The 17,761-nt window shown below is 45.0% G+C and overlaps 1 protein-coding gene across 2 annotated transcripts in view; it reads left to right on the top strand.

Annotated features, from left to right (window-relative positions):
- Positions 1–11,285, top strand: part of shtn1 (shootin 1) — a 46,524-nt gene extending 35,239 nt beyond the window's left edge. Inside the window, exons 11-16 of one of the 2 annotated variants that reach the window (XM_085183221.1) lie at positions 170–278; positions 1,178–1,260; positions 4,598–4,698; positions 8,726–8,776; positions 9,081–9,198; positions 10,569–11,285. In XM_085183221.1, the coding sequence (XP_085039347.1) occupies positions 170–278; positions 1,178–1,260; positions 4,598–4,698; positions 8,726–8,776; positions 9,081–9,191 (455 nt within the window). In that variant the 3' untranslated portion in view covers positions 9,192–9,198; positions 10,569–11,285. Of the gene's footprint in view, positions 1–169; positions 279–1,177; positions 1,261–4,594; positions 4,699–8,725; positions 8,777–9,080; positions 9,199–10,568 lie in introns of both variants that reach the window. The other variant, XM_085183219.1, reaches the window with a different exon arrangement.
- The last annotated feature ends 6,476 nt before the right edge of the window (positions 11,286–17,761 follow it).

The following is a 17,761-nucleotide window of genomic DNA, read 5'->3' as shown; positions in this document are numbered from 1 at the left end:
GCTGTGTGTGCGGAGGTTTCCACAGAAGGACTGATTCAAAGTGTGACCTTGAAATTCTCTGCGTGGCTTTTGCCAGCCTGGAGGATTATTAGTTGTTTACTATAATAGTTAAAAATGTCTGTCCTTGGTGATGTGTTGGTACTGTAACCGGATGTGATTGATGGGCCAGTTGAAGAGCTCCAGAAAAAGCTTCAGGCCGCTACCAACCCACCCCCAGCTCCACCTCCTCCACCTCCTCCTCCTCCTCCAGCCCTGCCTTCAACCACGAACCCACTCAGGTTTGACCACACGCACTCTTTACATCATCAATGTGTGAAAGTGTTTGAGTGTGATGGAATAATTATACAGTAAAATGACTATAAGGAAATAAGTTGTTGATCACAGCAATCACACAGTGCAGGTCCACAGTGTAAACACAGGAGTTGTTGAACATACTGCAAAGTGATTTTGAAGTGAAGTGAATAAGGTGGAGCACAAGCCAGACCAACATGGGACCTTTCCTCTGCAGTGTTGGACTCTTGCAGGACCTCAGCAAAGAGACATGAACACCCTGTCCAGGATAGGAGCTCTGGAGGACACTAATGAGACCCTGTTGGTCAGGCTAGGGCCAAACGTTACGTGTGTGGGCTAGGATCAAGGTTTCTTCAGTGAACCAGACGGTTTATTTAATTCGGGGAACATTTTAAAGAGCAGAGTCCTTTTTGAAATCTTTGTGTGGTGTGTTGGGCCCCACACATGGGCAATGACAGTAAAGCCTGGGGGGCTTTGTTGAGAGGAGTAGCTGGCTTGTTGCTAGCACTGACAAACCGTCACCTAAGAGAGAAGTAGTGACTGAAAGAAGATTTCAGACACAAACAGGCCAAACAAGCTTCGGCCACTGCTTTGCATTGAAAGGAGCCGTTCCCAGTGATTCCTGCACACCTTCTAGGTGAGATGTTTCAAGCATCTCCAGCCGAGCTGACACTGAGGGGTAGTCCCACAACACACTGGAGGGATTGTAGCTCTCAGCTATCTCAGGGATGCTTTGTTTACCTTGATTTGAAATCAATACCACCGTGACCGCTTCTTTCACTCAGTTTTAGATTTGAACACTACTCTCTCCCTAAAGGGAACTTTTTCTGGAAACGTTAGCAGCCTAACTAACAGCTGAACGATGTATTTGTGTCTTTCCATATAGCACACTGCTATCACTGATTCGAAGGAGAAGAGGCATCCGAACCGACATCCCGCTGGTGGAACAGGACTCTGCCAAGACACCAGGTACACATCAGAGACAGTGCTGTACTAACGTGTAATCACTTGTAGTCACCTACTAATCATAAGGTTGGTCGTTCAATCCCCGTCTGCTCCAGTCTACATGCCAGATATTCTTGGGCAAGATACCAACACCACCCAGCTCTCTGATCCAGTCACGTCTCTGTGTTGCTCTCTCGTCCCTTACTTTCTAATCACACTAACTAGACAGGGGAAGCAGGGCTGAAACACACAGGACAAGAGACTGTCAAACTAAAACAGGAAGTACGAGGAACACACACACACTGATACGCACAAACCCAGGGAACAGAGGGAGGAGAGGGAGGGGCAAGAAGGTGAGGGGACGACAACACACAGAGACATGACCGGAGACACAAACATGAAGACCAGACAGACCTAACCACAGGAGCACTGATGGAAGGACACAGGGACAAAACAAAGACATGATCAGGACCAAATAACGACCTAAACTATAAATTCTGCAAAAACTCAAGCTTTAGCAAACTGAACTAGGAAACACAAGACACGCAGGGAACATAGTCATGAATAAACAAGACTCCAAAACACAAAACACTGGGTCAATAACCAAGTTACCCTGACACTGAATGGCAAACAAAATAGAGACTTTAGTCACAGTCCTGACCTGTGTTGGTCAAGTTACTTAAAAAAAGTAATCAGTAACTAATTACTGATTACTTCCCCCAAAAAGTAATCCCGTTACTTTACTGATTACTTATTTTCAAAAGTAATTAATTACTTAGTTACTTAGTTACTTAGTTACTTTTTAAAAACACGATTTACAACCTGAATAGGTGATAAAGTGATAGATCTTTCAGCCCAATTCTACTTTTTCTGCATAATCATCATACAAAATGTAATCAAATGGAAAAGTCTCTTTTTAAAACTTGTTTTATTAGTTTTAATCTTTTAACTTGATGCAACAAGCAAAAGTTTAATTATCTGCAACATTCTCTGACTGGAAGAAATTTGTTTAACATTTAAACCTATTTTCTGCACATTCCAGCACATAAAATAAAATATTTTGTGTGTTTACACTCAGTCTTTCAAATAGATGCAAGTAAAACATAGCAGAAAATAAATAAAGTCAAAGACTAGCGGTCCTGTTGCTCTATTTTCACCTGTAAAGCAGGAGTGGGGTAGGCGGAGGTTTACCCTGGTGCAGGTGTGCAGCGGTCAGTGGAAGAATCCGCGAGTTTCTCTGTGAGTTTCCCATTACGTCGTAGCTACTCGGTGCTTGCTCGGAAGTTTAGGGTTTTTTCACTGTAAAAAGAAGTTTTCTTCCCACGCACAACGGACACTAATGTTTTTGTCACTTTTTATGGAATCAAACTCAAAGTAAGGTCAGTACTTCCACGCTTTAAACGCTGCACGCTCATACTCTCTCTGCACTCGATATATGATCCATTGTTGATCTGCACACAGCTGTTGTCACGAACGTCGCACTCGCTTACGTCACTGTCATGAGACATTCTCGCTAAAAAATCACGGTTTTAGTAACGCAGTAACGCAGCGTTCCTACGGGAAAGTAACGGTAATCTGATTACCGTTTTTGCAATAGTAATCCCTTACTTTACTCATTACTTGAAAAAAGTAATCAGATTACAGTAACGCGTTACAAGTAATGCGTTACTGCCCATCTCTGGTCCTGACCTGTATCCGATTGAGATGCTGTGGCACAACCTTAAAGGTGGTTCATGCTTATAAACCCTCCACTGTGGATGAATGACAACAATTCTGCAAAGATGAGTGGCCCAAAAACCCTCCACCGTGCTGTGAAAGACTCACTGTCAGTTATCACAAAGGCTGCAGTTGTTGCTGCGGCGGCCCAGCACGTCATTAGATTGAGGAGCAATCACTTTCTCCACACAGGGCCGTGGAGGTTTGGGTTTTTCCCTTTAATTATAAATATCTTCATTTAGAAACTACATTTTGTGTTTACTTGGCTAATATTTAATAATACGTTTTCACACCACTGTATATATGGCCGAGGATCTAGAAAGGCCTAGCCTGCTTTATGTTTTGATGCAGTTAGAACGATTATTCTCTTTATCTCCTGATTTGGGAAAATCTCTTCTGTTTTTGTGCGATGCATGTTCATTTTGTATTTCCTTCTGTTTGAGACGCTTTGTTTCATGTATTTCAGGAGTTTTGAATTCTGATTTTGCAGATATTTTCAATTTTAAGCCTGTTTCCCACATGTCACTCACACATTAGAAGAACAAACCAATGTGCCAAATGGTCCATGAGAAATTCAAACTCTAAATCTTCATCGCTGGCCTTTTAGGTCAGGAAGTTAAATTCTTTAATTTGTGCAATGAAATTGAAAGCCTTGACTTGTTGGAGCAGGTAGGACATCTGTGTTGCCTGAATAGGCTTAAACTGTGCCCTCATTTTTTAAAATAGTTCTTGAATATGTGCTGGCTGAATTGAGCTACACACAGGGAAATTGTTGGAATTGCATACAAGGCTGAATAGGTGCAACCCAAGGATCTTCTACTCTGACACCTGAATAATAGTCTCTCTTTGAGTACTGGAGAAAAATATTTTATGATTACTTTAACACAAAATAGTCTTTGTGTGACATTTTAAAGACATCTTAAGTGACAATAGTTGCATTGTGTGTGCCGCTGAATGTTTGATGTTAGAAAATTAAATATTCACACTGCTTTGAGAATGGACGCCTTTATTGTAGAATTACACTTTTTGTTGTCCTTTGTAAACGTGAGGATGGAAAATAGTTGAATCGTGTGTGTTTTTACACAGAGAGTCAAAGTCAATTCCAGAGTAATTCTGCTACTCTTACACACCACAAATGTCCTGCGTGTACTTTGAATACTTTGAAATTAGCAGCCTAACAATTATTCATCATTAGCCAAATCAACCTCCACAATTCTCAGTCGTGTAGAACAGACTGATGTGTGCAAAACAAAAAGTCATCAATCACTCCCGTCTGGCTCTTTAGTGTTTTTTTAAACAACCTGAATTAACTTTATTTCAGTCGCAGAGCTAATTATGACTTTACACCACGCTAACATGCTTCTAAACCCCCAAGTGTTGGTGGTGTTCCTAATCTGCTGCTGCTAGAACCACTAAATATGATTCAGTTCAGTTTTATTTATGAGGCACCAAATCACAACAACGGTTGATCGAGGTGCAAAATACTGCAGCATCTATGCAAGTGTTGCCTCTGTCCTCAGGTCCTGCTCCAGGTTCAAGCTGTGTTGCATTTCTCCACAGCTGAGACATTATAAAAACATTGTGTGTGTGTGTGTGTGTGTGTGTGTGTGTGTGTGTGTGTGTGTCGGTCACTCACTGCCAGAAGTGGATGTCAGGCAGCAGGCAGTGGAGGAAATGATGCAAAGGATTAAGAAAGGTGTTCAGCTTCGACCTGTCAACCAGTCACCCAACAGCACCAGGAAACAGGTAACCTGACCTGACGTGGTCAAAGTCAAATTTATTTATTTAGCACATTTAAAACAACAATCGTTGACCAAGCTGCTGTACAATTAAGATAATTAAAAGAAATAAAAACACAGGGAGACATGATAAGAGTTAAGAAAAAGAATCATAAAATTAGAAGATTTGAGTGAACACCCATGTGGACACCATGTGGACGCTCGTGTGGACACCATGTGGACGCCCGTGTGGACACCATGTGGACGCCCGTGTGGACTCTGTGTAGACACCGTGTGGACACCATGTGGACCCCGTGTGGACACTGTGTGGACCCCGTGTGGACACCGTGTGGACACTGTGTGGACACCGTGTGGACACCATGTGGACCCCCTGGGGACACCATGTGGACACCGTGTGGACCCCGTGTGGACACCATGTGGACCCCGTGTGGACGCCCGTGTGGACACTGTGTGGACCCCGTGTGGACACCGTGTGGACACTGTGTGGACACCGTGTGGACACTGTGTGGACCCCGTGTGGACGCCCGTGTGGACACTGTGTGGACCCCGTGTGGACACCATGTGGACACCGTGTGGACACCGTGTGGACACTGTGTGGACACTGTGTGGACCCCGTGTGGACGCCCGTGTGGACACTGTGTGGACGCCCGTGTGGACACTGTGTGGACCCCGTGGGAACACCGTGTGGACCCCGTGTGGACGCCCGTGTGGACACTGTGTGGACCCCGTGGGAACACCGTGTGGACTCCGTGTGGACGCCGTGTGGACACTGTGTGGACACCGTGTGGACACCGTGTGGACACTGTGTGGACCCCGTGTGGACACCGTGTGGACACTGTGTGGACCCCGTGTGGACCCCGTGTGGACGCCCGTGTGGACACTGTGTGGACTCTATGTGGACACCATGTGGACACCGTGTGGACACTGTGTGGACACTGTGTGGACGCTGTGTGGACCCCGTGTGGACGCCCGTGTGGACACTGTGTGGACACCCGTGTGGACACCGTGTGGACCCCGTGGGGACACCGTGTGGACCCCGTGTGGACGCCCGTGTGGACACCGTGTGGACCCCGTGTGGACCCCGTGTGGACACCGTGTGGACACCGTGTGGACACCGTGTGGACCCCGTGTGGACACCGTGTGGACACTGTGTGGACACCGTGTGGACACCTGTGTGGACGCCCGTGTGGACACTGTGTGGACGCCCGTGTGGACACTGTGTGGACGCCCGTGGGGACACTGTGTGGACCCCGTGTGGACACCGTGTGGACGCCCGTGTGGACACCGTGTGGACCCCGTGTGGACACCGTGTGGACACTGTGTGGACACCTGTGTGGACACCGTGTGGACACACGTGTGGACACCGTGTGGACACACGTGTGGACACTGTGTGGACACCATGTGGACACAGTGTGGACGGCCGTGTGGACACAGTGTGGACCCCGTGTGGACACAGTGTGGACACTGTGTGGACACCGTGTGGACACCGTGTGGACACTGTGTGGACCCCGTGTGGACACCGTGTGGACCCTGTGTGGACGCCCGTGTGGACACCGTGTGGACACCATGTGGACACCATGTGGACCCCGTGTGGACACCGTGTGGACGCCCGTGTGGACACCGTGTGGACCCCGTGTGGACACTGTGTGGACACCTGTGTGGACACCGTGTGGACACACGTGTGGACACCATGTGGACACAGTGTGGACGCCCGTGTGGACACAGTGTGGACACTGGTGTGGACACACGTGTAGACACCGTGTGGACACCGTGTGGACACACGTGTGGACGCCCGTGTGGACCCCATGTGGACCGTGTGTGGACACCATGTGGACACTGTGTGGACACCATGTGGACACAGTGTGGACACTGGTGTGGACACACGTGTGGACACCGTGTGGACACACGTGTGGACACCGTGTGGACGCCCGTGTGGACCCCATGTGGACTGTGTGTGGACACCGTGTGGACACTGTGTGGACACCATGTGGACACAGTGTGGACCCCGTGTGGACGCCTGTGTGGACACCGTGTGGATGAGCGCGCTTGTATTCAAAAGGCTTCTCCATGAGACTTCCTAAAAGTTAAGAAAAAGAATCATAAAATTAGAAGATTTGAGTGAGAATAAGATGAATAAATACAAACTCATTCTGATTTAAAAGCCGAGGAATAAAAGTGTTTTCAGACGGGTTTGAAAGTGTCCGTGTTGGGGGGTCCTGATGTGAAGGGCCAGTTTGTTCCACAGTTGAGGAGCAGCCACAGCAGAGGCCTGATCTCCTCTTTAATCTGGACCAGCCAGGAGCATTTGATCAGCAGACCTCAGTGATCTCGCAGAGATCAGAAAGGTGTGAGGGTGCTAGTTTGTGGATGCTTTTAACCTCCATTTTCTTGGTAATACTGCAGCACTGTGTTGACGGTGTTTTTCAAAAATGAAACACTATGTTTCTTCTCAGTTGTTGTGTTGACTGCAGTGTCCTGAACCTTTCTGTAATTCATGATAATTATTAGCTCGTGCATAACTTTGTAACTGCTGTGAGATTCAATTTCTCCTTCCACAGCGTCAGATCAAAGTGCTGCCCTCAGATGTGTTTGCATACAGCCTGATCACATGATCCACTCAGAACAGAACAGCCACAGAACTACTGTTTAAGATCAAAACAGAGACGTGATTGTAAAGGGTTACAAAAGATGTATAATAAACTGAGGCTACGTCCACACGTACCCGGGTATTTTTGAAAACGCAGATTTTTCTATGCGTTTGCACCTTTCGTCCACACGTAAACGGCGTTTTCGGTCACTGAAAACGGAGATTTGTAAGAACTCCAGCCAGGGTGGATATTTTTGAAAACTCAGTTTTTGCGTTTATGTGTGGACGAGAAAAACAGAAAACGCAGCGTCAAAGGTGTGCGCCTTTTTTGACGTCACACTGTGCGCCACGTTATTGTTTCGGTGAAATGAATTTCTACAACACTGTTACTGTTAATTGTCTCTGCAGTGTTTAAATGCTTACATACACACACAGTTACTGTCCCTCCACACATACGACTCGGTTCTGCTTCTATGCCCCAGCTTTGTTTACTTTTTCCCACCGAGGCTTCTAGACTTCTGATTGGCCAACATTTCTACACAGTTAGGAATATAGCGCCACCTGCTGCTTTGGCATGTTCCTAGCAGTTTCCCTCATTTCTGCCTTTACGTGTGGACGGGATTATTTTTTAAAACGAAAATGGAAAATCTCCGTTTTCAAAAATACCCGTGTACGTGTGGACGTAGCCTGAATGTGGAGTTGACACTGAGGTCTGTTACATAGAAAAACTGACCTACAGAGACTTGATACTGTTTCATGATGGAGCCATGTTGAGGTTAATGCTGCATCGTTTGAGGAGTGTGTGAGTTCATAATGTCAGCAGCTGACACACAAAGGTGACCTCACTGACAGCTGGTCAACTTTTGGACAAATGAACGAGTGGCTAAAGACAGAATATGGACATGGACACATGAAAGGCGAGCGCGGTGGACATGCAGCTGGAAGGATGACGGACACGTGTGAATGTGGCTCATCTTTGCTAAAATTGCCAAACTGCACGCCGGCTGCAGACGTCCGCTGTGCTCAGCCCTCGCTGGGTTTTTGTACATTGAGCATATATTGTTCAGGGCTCTCCAACCCATCAGTGTGGGAATTATCTAAGAGCTTGTTGTTTTGATAAAACATGACACATGGCAGAGACATCTTTTAGTCTGCTCGTTCCTCCGCCTCAGCAGCTCAGCCAAATTAGATAGCATTAGGACCTGCGCTACAAGGTAATTATAAATAATGAGGATGGGAAAATTGACGTGACTCAAAATGATTGTGTGTTGACATATTTGCTTCTTGTAGAAAGCATACTTCCTTGTGCTTGCCTACAGTGTCTCGTCTTTGTGGTAAGAGGTGCAGTTTAGCCTCTAAGTGCTGAATGAGGAAAAATAAGTATAATGTGTCAGACTGCTGCTTATTTACCAAACCCATCTTTTTCCTCCTATTTTCCTTTTACCAGGCGGAGAAGCTGCCCTCTAATTCTGCTATTCAGGAACTTAAAGGAATCATGGTAATGGGCCTTTAAAACAATCACACGTCCTCACAAGCCATATTTTACTAGTTGAACTTTCGCTGTGTTTCCACATCTGAAATTACTTGTTTGTTTTTCATGTCATACAAAGTTGTGCTTGGAATACGATTTAACATGAAAATACACTAAAGTCAGAGATCAGAGGAGCAGTGCTGCATTTAAAGAGGCTCATGCTAAAAATACAACATGAAGAAGTCTTAATTATACTGCAGTTAATGATGCGTGTTTGTAATGCAGCTGCTGCTTCTCTTTGTCCTGATCTGTGTCATTGTGTTTGAACCAGGAGAATTTTAACAGGACTGTACGACAACCAAAGGCAGCGTCTGCGACAACGACCCGAGACGACGAGCTGCAGAGGATTCTGCTGAGGCGGCGGGACGCGCTGGACGCCTGACACAGAGGTGGGGCGCTGGAAGAGATCGATACTGATAGGTCATTTATCTGGATGACTCGTCTCTCCACTGAGTTTGTTTTGAGCTAAAGGAGGACAATGGACGGACGTGTGGCTCCTCCAACAACATTATCTCAGTCGAGTCGGGCAGTCTGATTGTTACAGGATTTAGTTCAGCATACGTGTGTTTTCATCACAACGTCACAGGGCTGAGAGTCGCTGTGTGGTACAGGCTGTGACAAACACCATCTGTGTTCAGCCATCGGTGGTCATCGAGCATCACAGAGGTCAGGAAAGAGAACGAGCCCGTGCATGTCCCCCAGTGATGATGATGATGATGCAGACATGCTGTGGTGCACCTTCATGTTCAAATTTTATTTGTCACACACACACAACCATACACAGTATAACATGGGGGTGAAATGCTTGTAGCTGTACGATGCCCGACCATTAAATGACAGAAAAACGTTTTACAGTATTTACAATTTACTACAAAATTTACAAATTAACTTAGAAATTTACAGTAAAAAATGTGCAAATAGCAGAAAAAGATTATCAAGATTATAAATTATAGGATTACAGGAAATGTGTGGTGATGTGATGTGTGTGAGAGTCCAGTCCTACACCTGGTTCAGGGCCCGAATAGCCTGGGGGAAGAAGCTCCTCCTCATCCTCTCTGTTTTGGCCTTAAGGGAGCGGAAGCGCTTCCCAGACCTCAACGGTGAGAAGAGTCCATTGTTGGGATGGGAGAGGTCCATCATGATCTTCCTAGTTCATCATACTGTCCCCCCATGCATACATCTACAGTCTCACTGGCTGATCTGAGGCACGTCTGCAGGCACCTGTGGTTTTTAGCAGCTGCGTAAGACTTCTTCATTCAGCCGCGAAGCTTTTATCTTTGCTTTAAGGTTACTGACAAAAGCAAGAGCAGGTGCTTCGTTTTAGCTTTCTGTGTCTTCCTGGGACATTTTGGATCTACTGGACCACACGGTGACAGCAGCTCGTCTGACTGAACACCACCGAGCGCTTTAATGCTGACCACTGAGAACAGGAGAGGTTCATCTGTGCAGCTGTGATTACACAAGACTAACATTCAACCACTGAAACTGTAGTTTGGCACCTTAATAACAGAAATATTAAAGTATTCTGAAAATGAATGCTTCAATAATTTGTTTTTAGCACTAAAGATAAACGATCCTTTTGAATAAACAGCTTGCACATCACTGTTACCTGTTGCATAAACCTTATATTTGATAAGCAGCGTGGCGCACGATGAAAGAGTCGCTCCCACTGTGTGCTCACGCCGGCCGTCCTGCTTACCTGCTGTAGCCTGACAAAGGTGACGCTGCTGATTGGTTTAATGTGTGTGTGTGTGTGCAGGTCAGCGTCCTCGTGTCTCCCCGCAGTGTGGCGCCGCCTGAGGATCCACGTGTGCAGAGGATGTGGGAAGACTAATGTGGAGTGTTACTACGCAGCCTTCTGCTCTGTTACAGCAGTACACACTTACAATAACCTCTGACTGTGTTAATGAGATTACAGTCAGATGGATTCTGGGTCACCGTCAGAGGGAAAGACGCGTTCCTGTTGCTGTGAAGAAGAGTCAGTGTGTCAGTAACTGGACTGTTCCAGTAAAATAAAGGCATCATACACCACCTGCAGTTCATTGTTATGCACAGTGACACACAGTCGCCTCACAGCCTCGAGCTGCTCCATGTAGACCAGTGTTAAACTTGTAGCCTCCCAGTAACCAATCACAGGCCGCCGTGATACATTTAGTTGTCAATGCTTCTCTTCACTCACACATATTTTATTTGGGGAACTGTTTTTCTGTGTGCACCCTCACTCCACGTGTTGACCCTTAACATCAATTTATGGTCACTTTACTTCTTTAAAACACAGACATGTGTTTGACCTTATTTGAAGAGTGTGTTTGATGTCCAGCTTGTGAATGATGGCGTCCGTACAGTCATAGAGGATGCAGCAGATCATGCAGGTGTGACCAGCTGCAGTCTGCAGTGTCTGTGGGGTGAACACGCTCAGCGCGAGCCTCGCCACAGGCTTACAGCAACCAACGAGTCACATCAGTGGATACATCGTTTACTTATGAAAACAACAATCGACAACGGTTAAGGTTATCACTTATTGAACATAATCACTTATTGAACATAATCACTTATTGAACATAATCACTTATTGAACATGATCAAGGATCAGTTTGACTGAAAGTGTTTTACAATCAGATCAAAGATAAAAATGTGTTTTCCATTCGGTCTTCACTGAGCGGCTCTTTAATGCTCTCAGGATGAATATTCACTGATTTCCCTTTAAACTTTATTTGATCTCTTATTGTACAAACCATGTATAAGGTCACATTTACACCCATTTACATAACCTGCTTTATTTAAATGCATGTTCTGCTGTTAAAAAAGCGAGCCACGGTTTACTTTGCAGCTCCAGAGGAGTGACACAAGCCTGAGTCGTACCTCCAGCCTCTGTTAGTCCTGACCTGAACGTTATGACGGCACGCCGCAGTTATTTTCTCCTCACGACTCGTTTAATGAAATGTTTTACAAATTAAAACGTGTTGAACATGAGGTTTGCGTTACCGCGTTGGTTTCAGTCTCAGCTCTACCTGCAGCCTCTCTGCAACGCCGCCACTGTTTTGGACTGGCTGTAGAGACAATGGTGGCGTTTTTAATCTGCACACTGTTGTATTTATTTTTACAAGACGGAAACCATCGAGCTTTTCACAGAGTCCAGAAATGCTGAACTTTCCCCCACTGGCTGCTTTGTACCATGTCTAAAATCTCAGCGGGGCCAGGCACGGATTGATTTGACCACATGGCCGAGCCGCTCCGGTGTTTTGTTTTCCCCAACACCTGCCCACATTTCCCACACACTTTCTTCACTGAGAGAGTGAAACATGAGAGTTGTGAACTATGGCTGGTGTCCATCACCTATTGTGTGCTGCTGTTCATTAACGCTTTAGGCTTCATTTAACACTGAGGTGCAATTTCCCGCCCCCGACACAGTGGACAGGAAATGTCACTGTGGATCAAAGTCTGTGTTCTAACAAGTTCATCAGCAGCCCTGCTTCAAAGGCTTCCCTTCGCTCTTTCATCAGTCTGCTGAAGCACATGTTGCAGAGGAAGTCCTGGTTAAGTTTATTTACCAGCACGTTGTTAGGAACAGGAAACAGTCGCTCAGCAGATTCGACAAACGAATCATTGGTGTAGACAGCTGACAAAGCAGCGTGAGGATGTGTGGGATTTTCTAGCTGGAGGTTAGAGTATCAGTGTGCAGTTGACCTGCTTGAGCGAGAGTAAATGAAAACAAGAGATTTATGTCTCTACCTCCTCATATCCTCTTTATCTGATGAGGTTCTTCTAGTCGAGGCTTTGTGGGCGCAGCTGAATGCTCACATATAGTTTTCAATTCAATTCAGTTTTATTTATATAGCGCCAAATCACAACAAAAGTCGCCTCAAGGCGCTTCATAGATACAGAGAAAAACCCAACAATCATATGACCCCCTATGAGCAGCACTTTGGCGACAGTGGGAAGGAAAAACTCCCTTTTAACAGGAAGAAACCTCCAGCAGAACCAGGCTCAGGGAGGGGCGGCCATCTGCTGTGATTGGTTGGGGTGAGAGAAGGAAGACAGGATAAAGACATGCTGTGGAAGAGAGACAGAGGTTAATAACAGATATGATTCAATACAGAGAGGTCTGTTAATACATAGTGAGTGAGAAAGGTGACTGGAAAGGAAAAACTCAATGCATCATGGGAATCCCCCGGCAGCCTACGTCTATTGCAGCATAACTAAGGGAGGATTCAGGGTCACCTGGATCCAGGTGACCCTTTGCATTCAAAGGAGGAGAGACGCTGGTGTCCCCTGGATGCACTGCCTCCGTCTTCTTTTCCTCAGCAGAAACAAAGTCAGCGCTTCGGTTTCTTTCCTCTGCCTCAGCTCAAGCTGCTGGACTCGCTGATGCCGACTGATGGACGGTGCCGACATCGCAAACTAAGGCAAAACATGCAATTACCCGAGCCATGCTATGTCCTTTTCTTCCTTCTTCTCGCCACTGTGTTCCCTCAACATCACGCTAATGTTTTGTTGCTTCTGTGTTTTTGTTCCTTCAAGGACCAGCAATTAGGGAGGTCCTGTTAGCGTGTGTGGGAAACACTTCATTTGACCTATTTTGATTGTCATTTCATGTATTTTCAAAAATTGCCTGCTGGGGAGCTTCAGATGAGCGCTGCTGTGTGTCCAGCCTCGGTTTGTGTCTGCACATTTCATTGATTAGAGGCTGCCTTTACTTATTTACAGCAACACTGGGTGTGAGCTGCCAAACGAATCACAACAGGAAGAACTTTCTTCTTTTCCTTTCATTCTTTTCACACTCTCAAAATGTTTGTTTAAAATGAAACTAAATGCAAAATACATCCTTACTTAACCCTTTAAAACCTGAACCATGAAATATCTGCCAGGAATCTTTAACTTGGTGATAATGGAGTGTTTGTTGCACCTTTATACAAAAATATATCAAATTTTAATCTGCATATATATGAGTTTTATATATATGCAGATTACATTTGCTACATAAACCATATTTTTGTAATTCAGACATTAAAAATATGTCATGCAATTTTTATCATTTTTTGACGATAAAGAAAAGTCACGCTGATGATGTAGAAGTCTCGGCGGTCCCCAACCCCCAGGCCCCGGACCGGTACCGGTCTGTGAGTCGTTTGGTACCGGGCCGAGAGAGTTGAGGCTCAGGTGTGAAATGTATAGTTTTCAGGGTTTTTATCAGTTTTCAGCGTTATTTTGTTATCGTTTTTATCGTTAGCTCGGTTTTCCTGGGTCTTTTCACGTGTGTTATGAATAAATCTTCTTTTTTTTGGTACCGGTACTAGTTTTATTTTGTTGTATTTATCCGCGACACCTTAAAGGCCGGTCCATGAAAATATTGTCGGGCATAAACCGGTCCGTGGCTCAAAAAAGGTTGGAGACCGCTGCTTTAGTCTAAGGAGCTTGGAAAGAACGTAGGAGGAGCTTCTTTATTTGTAGAACCAAATGGTGGGGAGTCCCAGGTACTTAAACCCTAATGGGCAAAGTGTGTTAACTCGTGCTTCCAAGAACACCTGAATAATATAAATACATATATATACATGAAATACATGAAAAACCCATTATAACGAGCCATGCAAGACTCCAGTGAGGCAGTTCAGGGTTCCAACATCATGTCAGGAGGGATATATATTCATCCACACGTTCTAAGAACAACTAAAGGCATTGAATGCAAGAGCAGCTGAACTGATAAAGAACATCGTGGCTTAGCTGGAAACCTGTACTCTCTGTGGCCAACTACCAAGACTACGTGAAGCATCCTCTGAAAGTCTACTGAATCCAGTGTTACAGACAATCCCTACTGTGGCCATCACTGAAACCCAAAGATCGAGGCAGCACAGAGGAAAGTTAGGACAACAAAAAGGTGTGATGACGAAAATGGTCCCTAAGAGGCACAACAGCTGTTCACACCTGAGGCCTTAGAAGCTGTCATGACTCACAGATTTGGCTAACTGCTAGAAGAGGTATACCAGAGACACAACATTAAAGAATAAACCAGACGTTCTCCAGGTGGACTCTCTGTGGCACCGTCCATTAGTCAGCATCAGCGAGTCCAGCAGCCTGACCAGATGGCACTGAGGCTGGAGAGAGAGCAATACTGGAAGTAGAAAAGTGGCTAGTGGAGCTAAGATTAGATCACAGAAGCCTCCCTGAACAGGAACCATTAACTATCACAGTGTCAAACATCCAAGGAAGAGTTTCAAGCATGAAGAGTTGTACAGCACCAGGCCCTGATGTGTGTCACACCTACTGGCTAAAGAAGCTAACTGCACCCCATGAGCATCTGCTAGCAAAGCAGTTCTCACTCAGTGGTACCGTTAGCTAACAGTTACTAAGCTAACAGTTACTAAGCTAATGGTTAATAAGCTAACACTTAATAAACTAACATTTACTAAGCTAACAGTTAATAAGCTAACAGTTACTAAGCTAACAGTTACTAAGCTAACAGTTACTAAGCTAATAGTTAATAAGCTAACAGTTAATAAGCTAACAGTTAATAAGCTAATAGTTAATAAGCTAACAGTTACTAAGCCAATGCAGCCACTTCACTAAGTTCACTGCTGTAGCTGAACTTAGTGAAGGTTACAAATGATCTTCTTATGGCCTCTGACAGTGGACTTATCTCTGTGCTTGTCCTGCTAGACCTCAGTGCAGCGTTCGATACTGTCGACCATAATATCCTATTAGAGCGATTAGAACATGCTGTAGGTATTACAGGTACTGTGCTGCAGTGGTTTGTATCATATCTATCTAATAGACTCCACTTTGTGCATGTAAATGGAGAGTCCTCTTCACACACTGTAACAGCAGTCTGAGGTTAATTATGGAGTTCCACAGGGTTCAGTGCTAGGACCAGTTCTGTTTACATTATACATGCTTCCCTTAGGCAGCATCATTAGAAGACATAGCATACATTTACACTGCTATGCCGATGACACCCAGCTCTATCTGTCCATGAAGCCAGATAACACACACCAATGAGTTAAACTGCAGGAATGTCTTAAAGACATAAAGACCTGGATGGCCGCTAACTTTCTTTTCTAAGCCAATGATACATCAGTTGCCACACTCTATACCAAAGACATCAGAATGTCCTTCAGACTGAAGAAAAGGTAGTGAGATGATAAAAAGGGCGAAGGAAGGTAGTCACAACTGAGGAGATCCAAAGATCATGGAAGTATAAGAACAGGCACTAAGCACCAAGCATACAAAGGCACACAGTCTGCACATTCACTATGTGTTTGTGCACCACTCTGCATTTAATCGTTAGTTGTTATTGATCTCCGACCCTCTTCCACAGCATGTCTTTATCCTGTCTTCCTCTCCTCACCTCAACCAGTTACAGCCAATGACTACTCTTCCCTGAGCCTGGTTCTGCTGGAGGTTTCTTCCTGTTAAAAGGGAGTTTTTCCTTCCCACTGTCACCAAAGTGCTTGCTCATAGGGGGTCATATTATTATTGGCGTTTTCTCTGTATTATTATTATTTTCTAATTTCACTTTTATTTCTACAGGTAAATCTCAATGAGAAACAAGGTCTCATTTTCAAGAGCAACCTGTTTTAAATAACTATACAAAAGTACAGCATGTTAAAACACACTATAGTCATTACAATTCATGTAACCAATTAAAATAAAAGACAGTATCAATAAAAGATTAAGGCCATCCAATGCTCCATTGCCCTTAGAATTTGATTAAAACCCTTCAGTCCTGTTGTCCTGTTGTAATTTGTTCCAAGCAGAGATGGGCAGTAACGCATAATTACTTCTTTCAATTAGCGAGTAAATTAAGCGATTACTATTGCAAAAAAGTAATTAGATTACCGTTACTTTTCCATAAGCATGCTGCGTTACTGCATTACTAGACCGTGATTTTGTTTGTGAGTGTCTCATGACAATGACGTACGCCCACTGACGTGACCGCTGTGGCACCGGATGAGAAGCTGGGATAGTGTACAAGAACCTCTGTGCTGCATGTGGAGAAGCCTCTGATTCTTGTTGAGAACAACACAGCGGAGGTCCTGTGGGAATTCAGGCTGCAGGCCAACCAATCAGACACAGTGGTGGTTTCCAAAGACAGATGTGGCCATCCCAGTGGGCAGCCACATCAGGAGCTTTCTTTCCCCATTCTCGTTACTCCTGTTTTGTTTTTAAATCACAAAAGCTCTGTAGTACTGTACACGAGATGAATGGGACAGCAGTGCAGTGTCCTCAAAACTCATCTTAGAATTCACTGTTTAAAGGTTTTCTTCAACAATAAAGTGATCCAGGTGTCAGGTATCCCTTTCCCTGTCTTCTTCCTCACCTGTCCTTCGTCTTTTTGTACCTCTGAGTAAACCAAACCAAACACTAGCCCGCTTTAACCCCTGACTGTGGCACTATAAACTGTGCATAAATTATAACCCCTGGTGATCAGTACTATGATAAAATGATGTGACAGACACATGGATGCAGCTTTGTGTCTGGTCCATGCAGCTCCTCCACTTTTGCAGGAGCTGCACCTCTGGGTCTTTCCTCTTCTGCTGTCACACACAGACACAATCACTTCCTCCACAGGATGCGAGCCATCAGGCGCTGCCCAGTTACACGGGAGCCTTCTGCTCACGTCCCGTGCTGACAAGGGGCAGGCAGTGTTTGATAACGCTGTCAGCGCTCTGTGCTTGTATACGTCTGTTTATCAGCCTTTTCTTTACCCAGCTCCCACAAGCAGCGAACACGATGACTCAACTGTCACACGCTTAAATCAGATTGCTAACAAAATGTGTCACAGTCAGCTGTGACACATTAAAATGTTTCACTGTGGTCTCATCTTTTAGTTCTTTTAAATTAAGACTGCGATAAATGAACCTCTTTTCAGAGCTGTGAAATTAATTCCATGAATTTGATATTCAGTTAAATCTTTTACTGCCTGGAGATATTCTGGATCGATGCAGGAAAACATGC

The sequence above is a fragment of the Neolamprologus multifasciatus genome, chromosome 13, assembly GCF_963576455.1.
Source record: "Neolamprologus multifasciatus chromosome 13, fNeoMul1.2, whole genome shotgun sequence".
NCBI classification, from domain to species: Eukaryota; Metazoa; Chordata; class Actinopteri; order Cichliformes; family Cichlidae; genus Neolamprologus; species Neolamprologus multifasciatus.
This window is presented reverse-complemented; position numbering and strand designations above follow the sequence as displayed.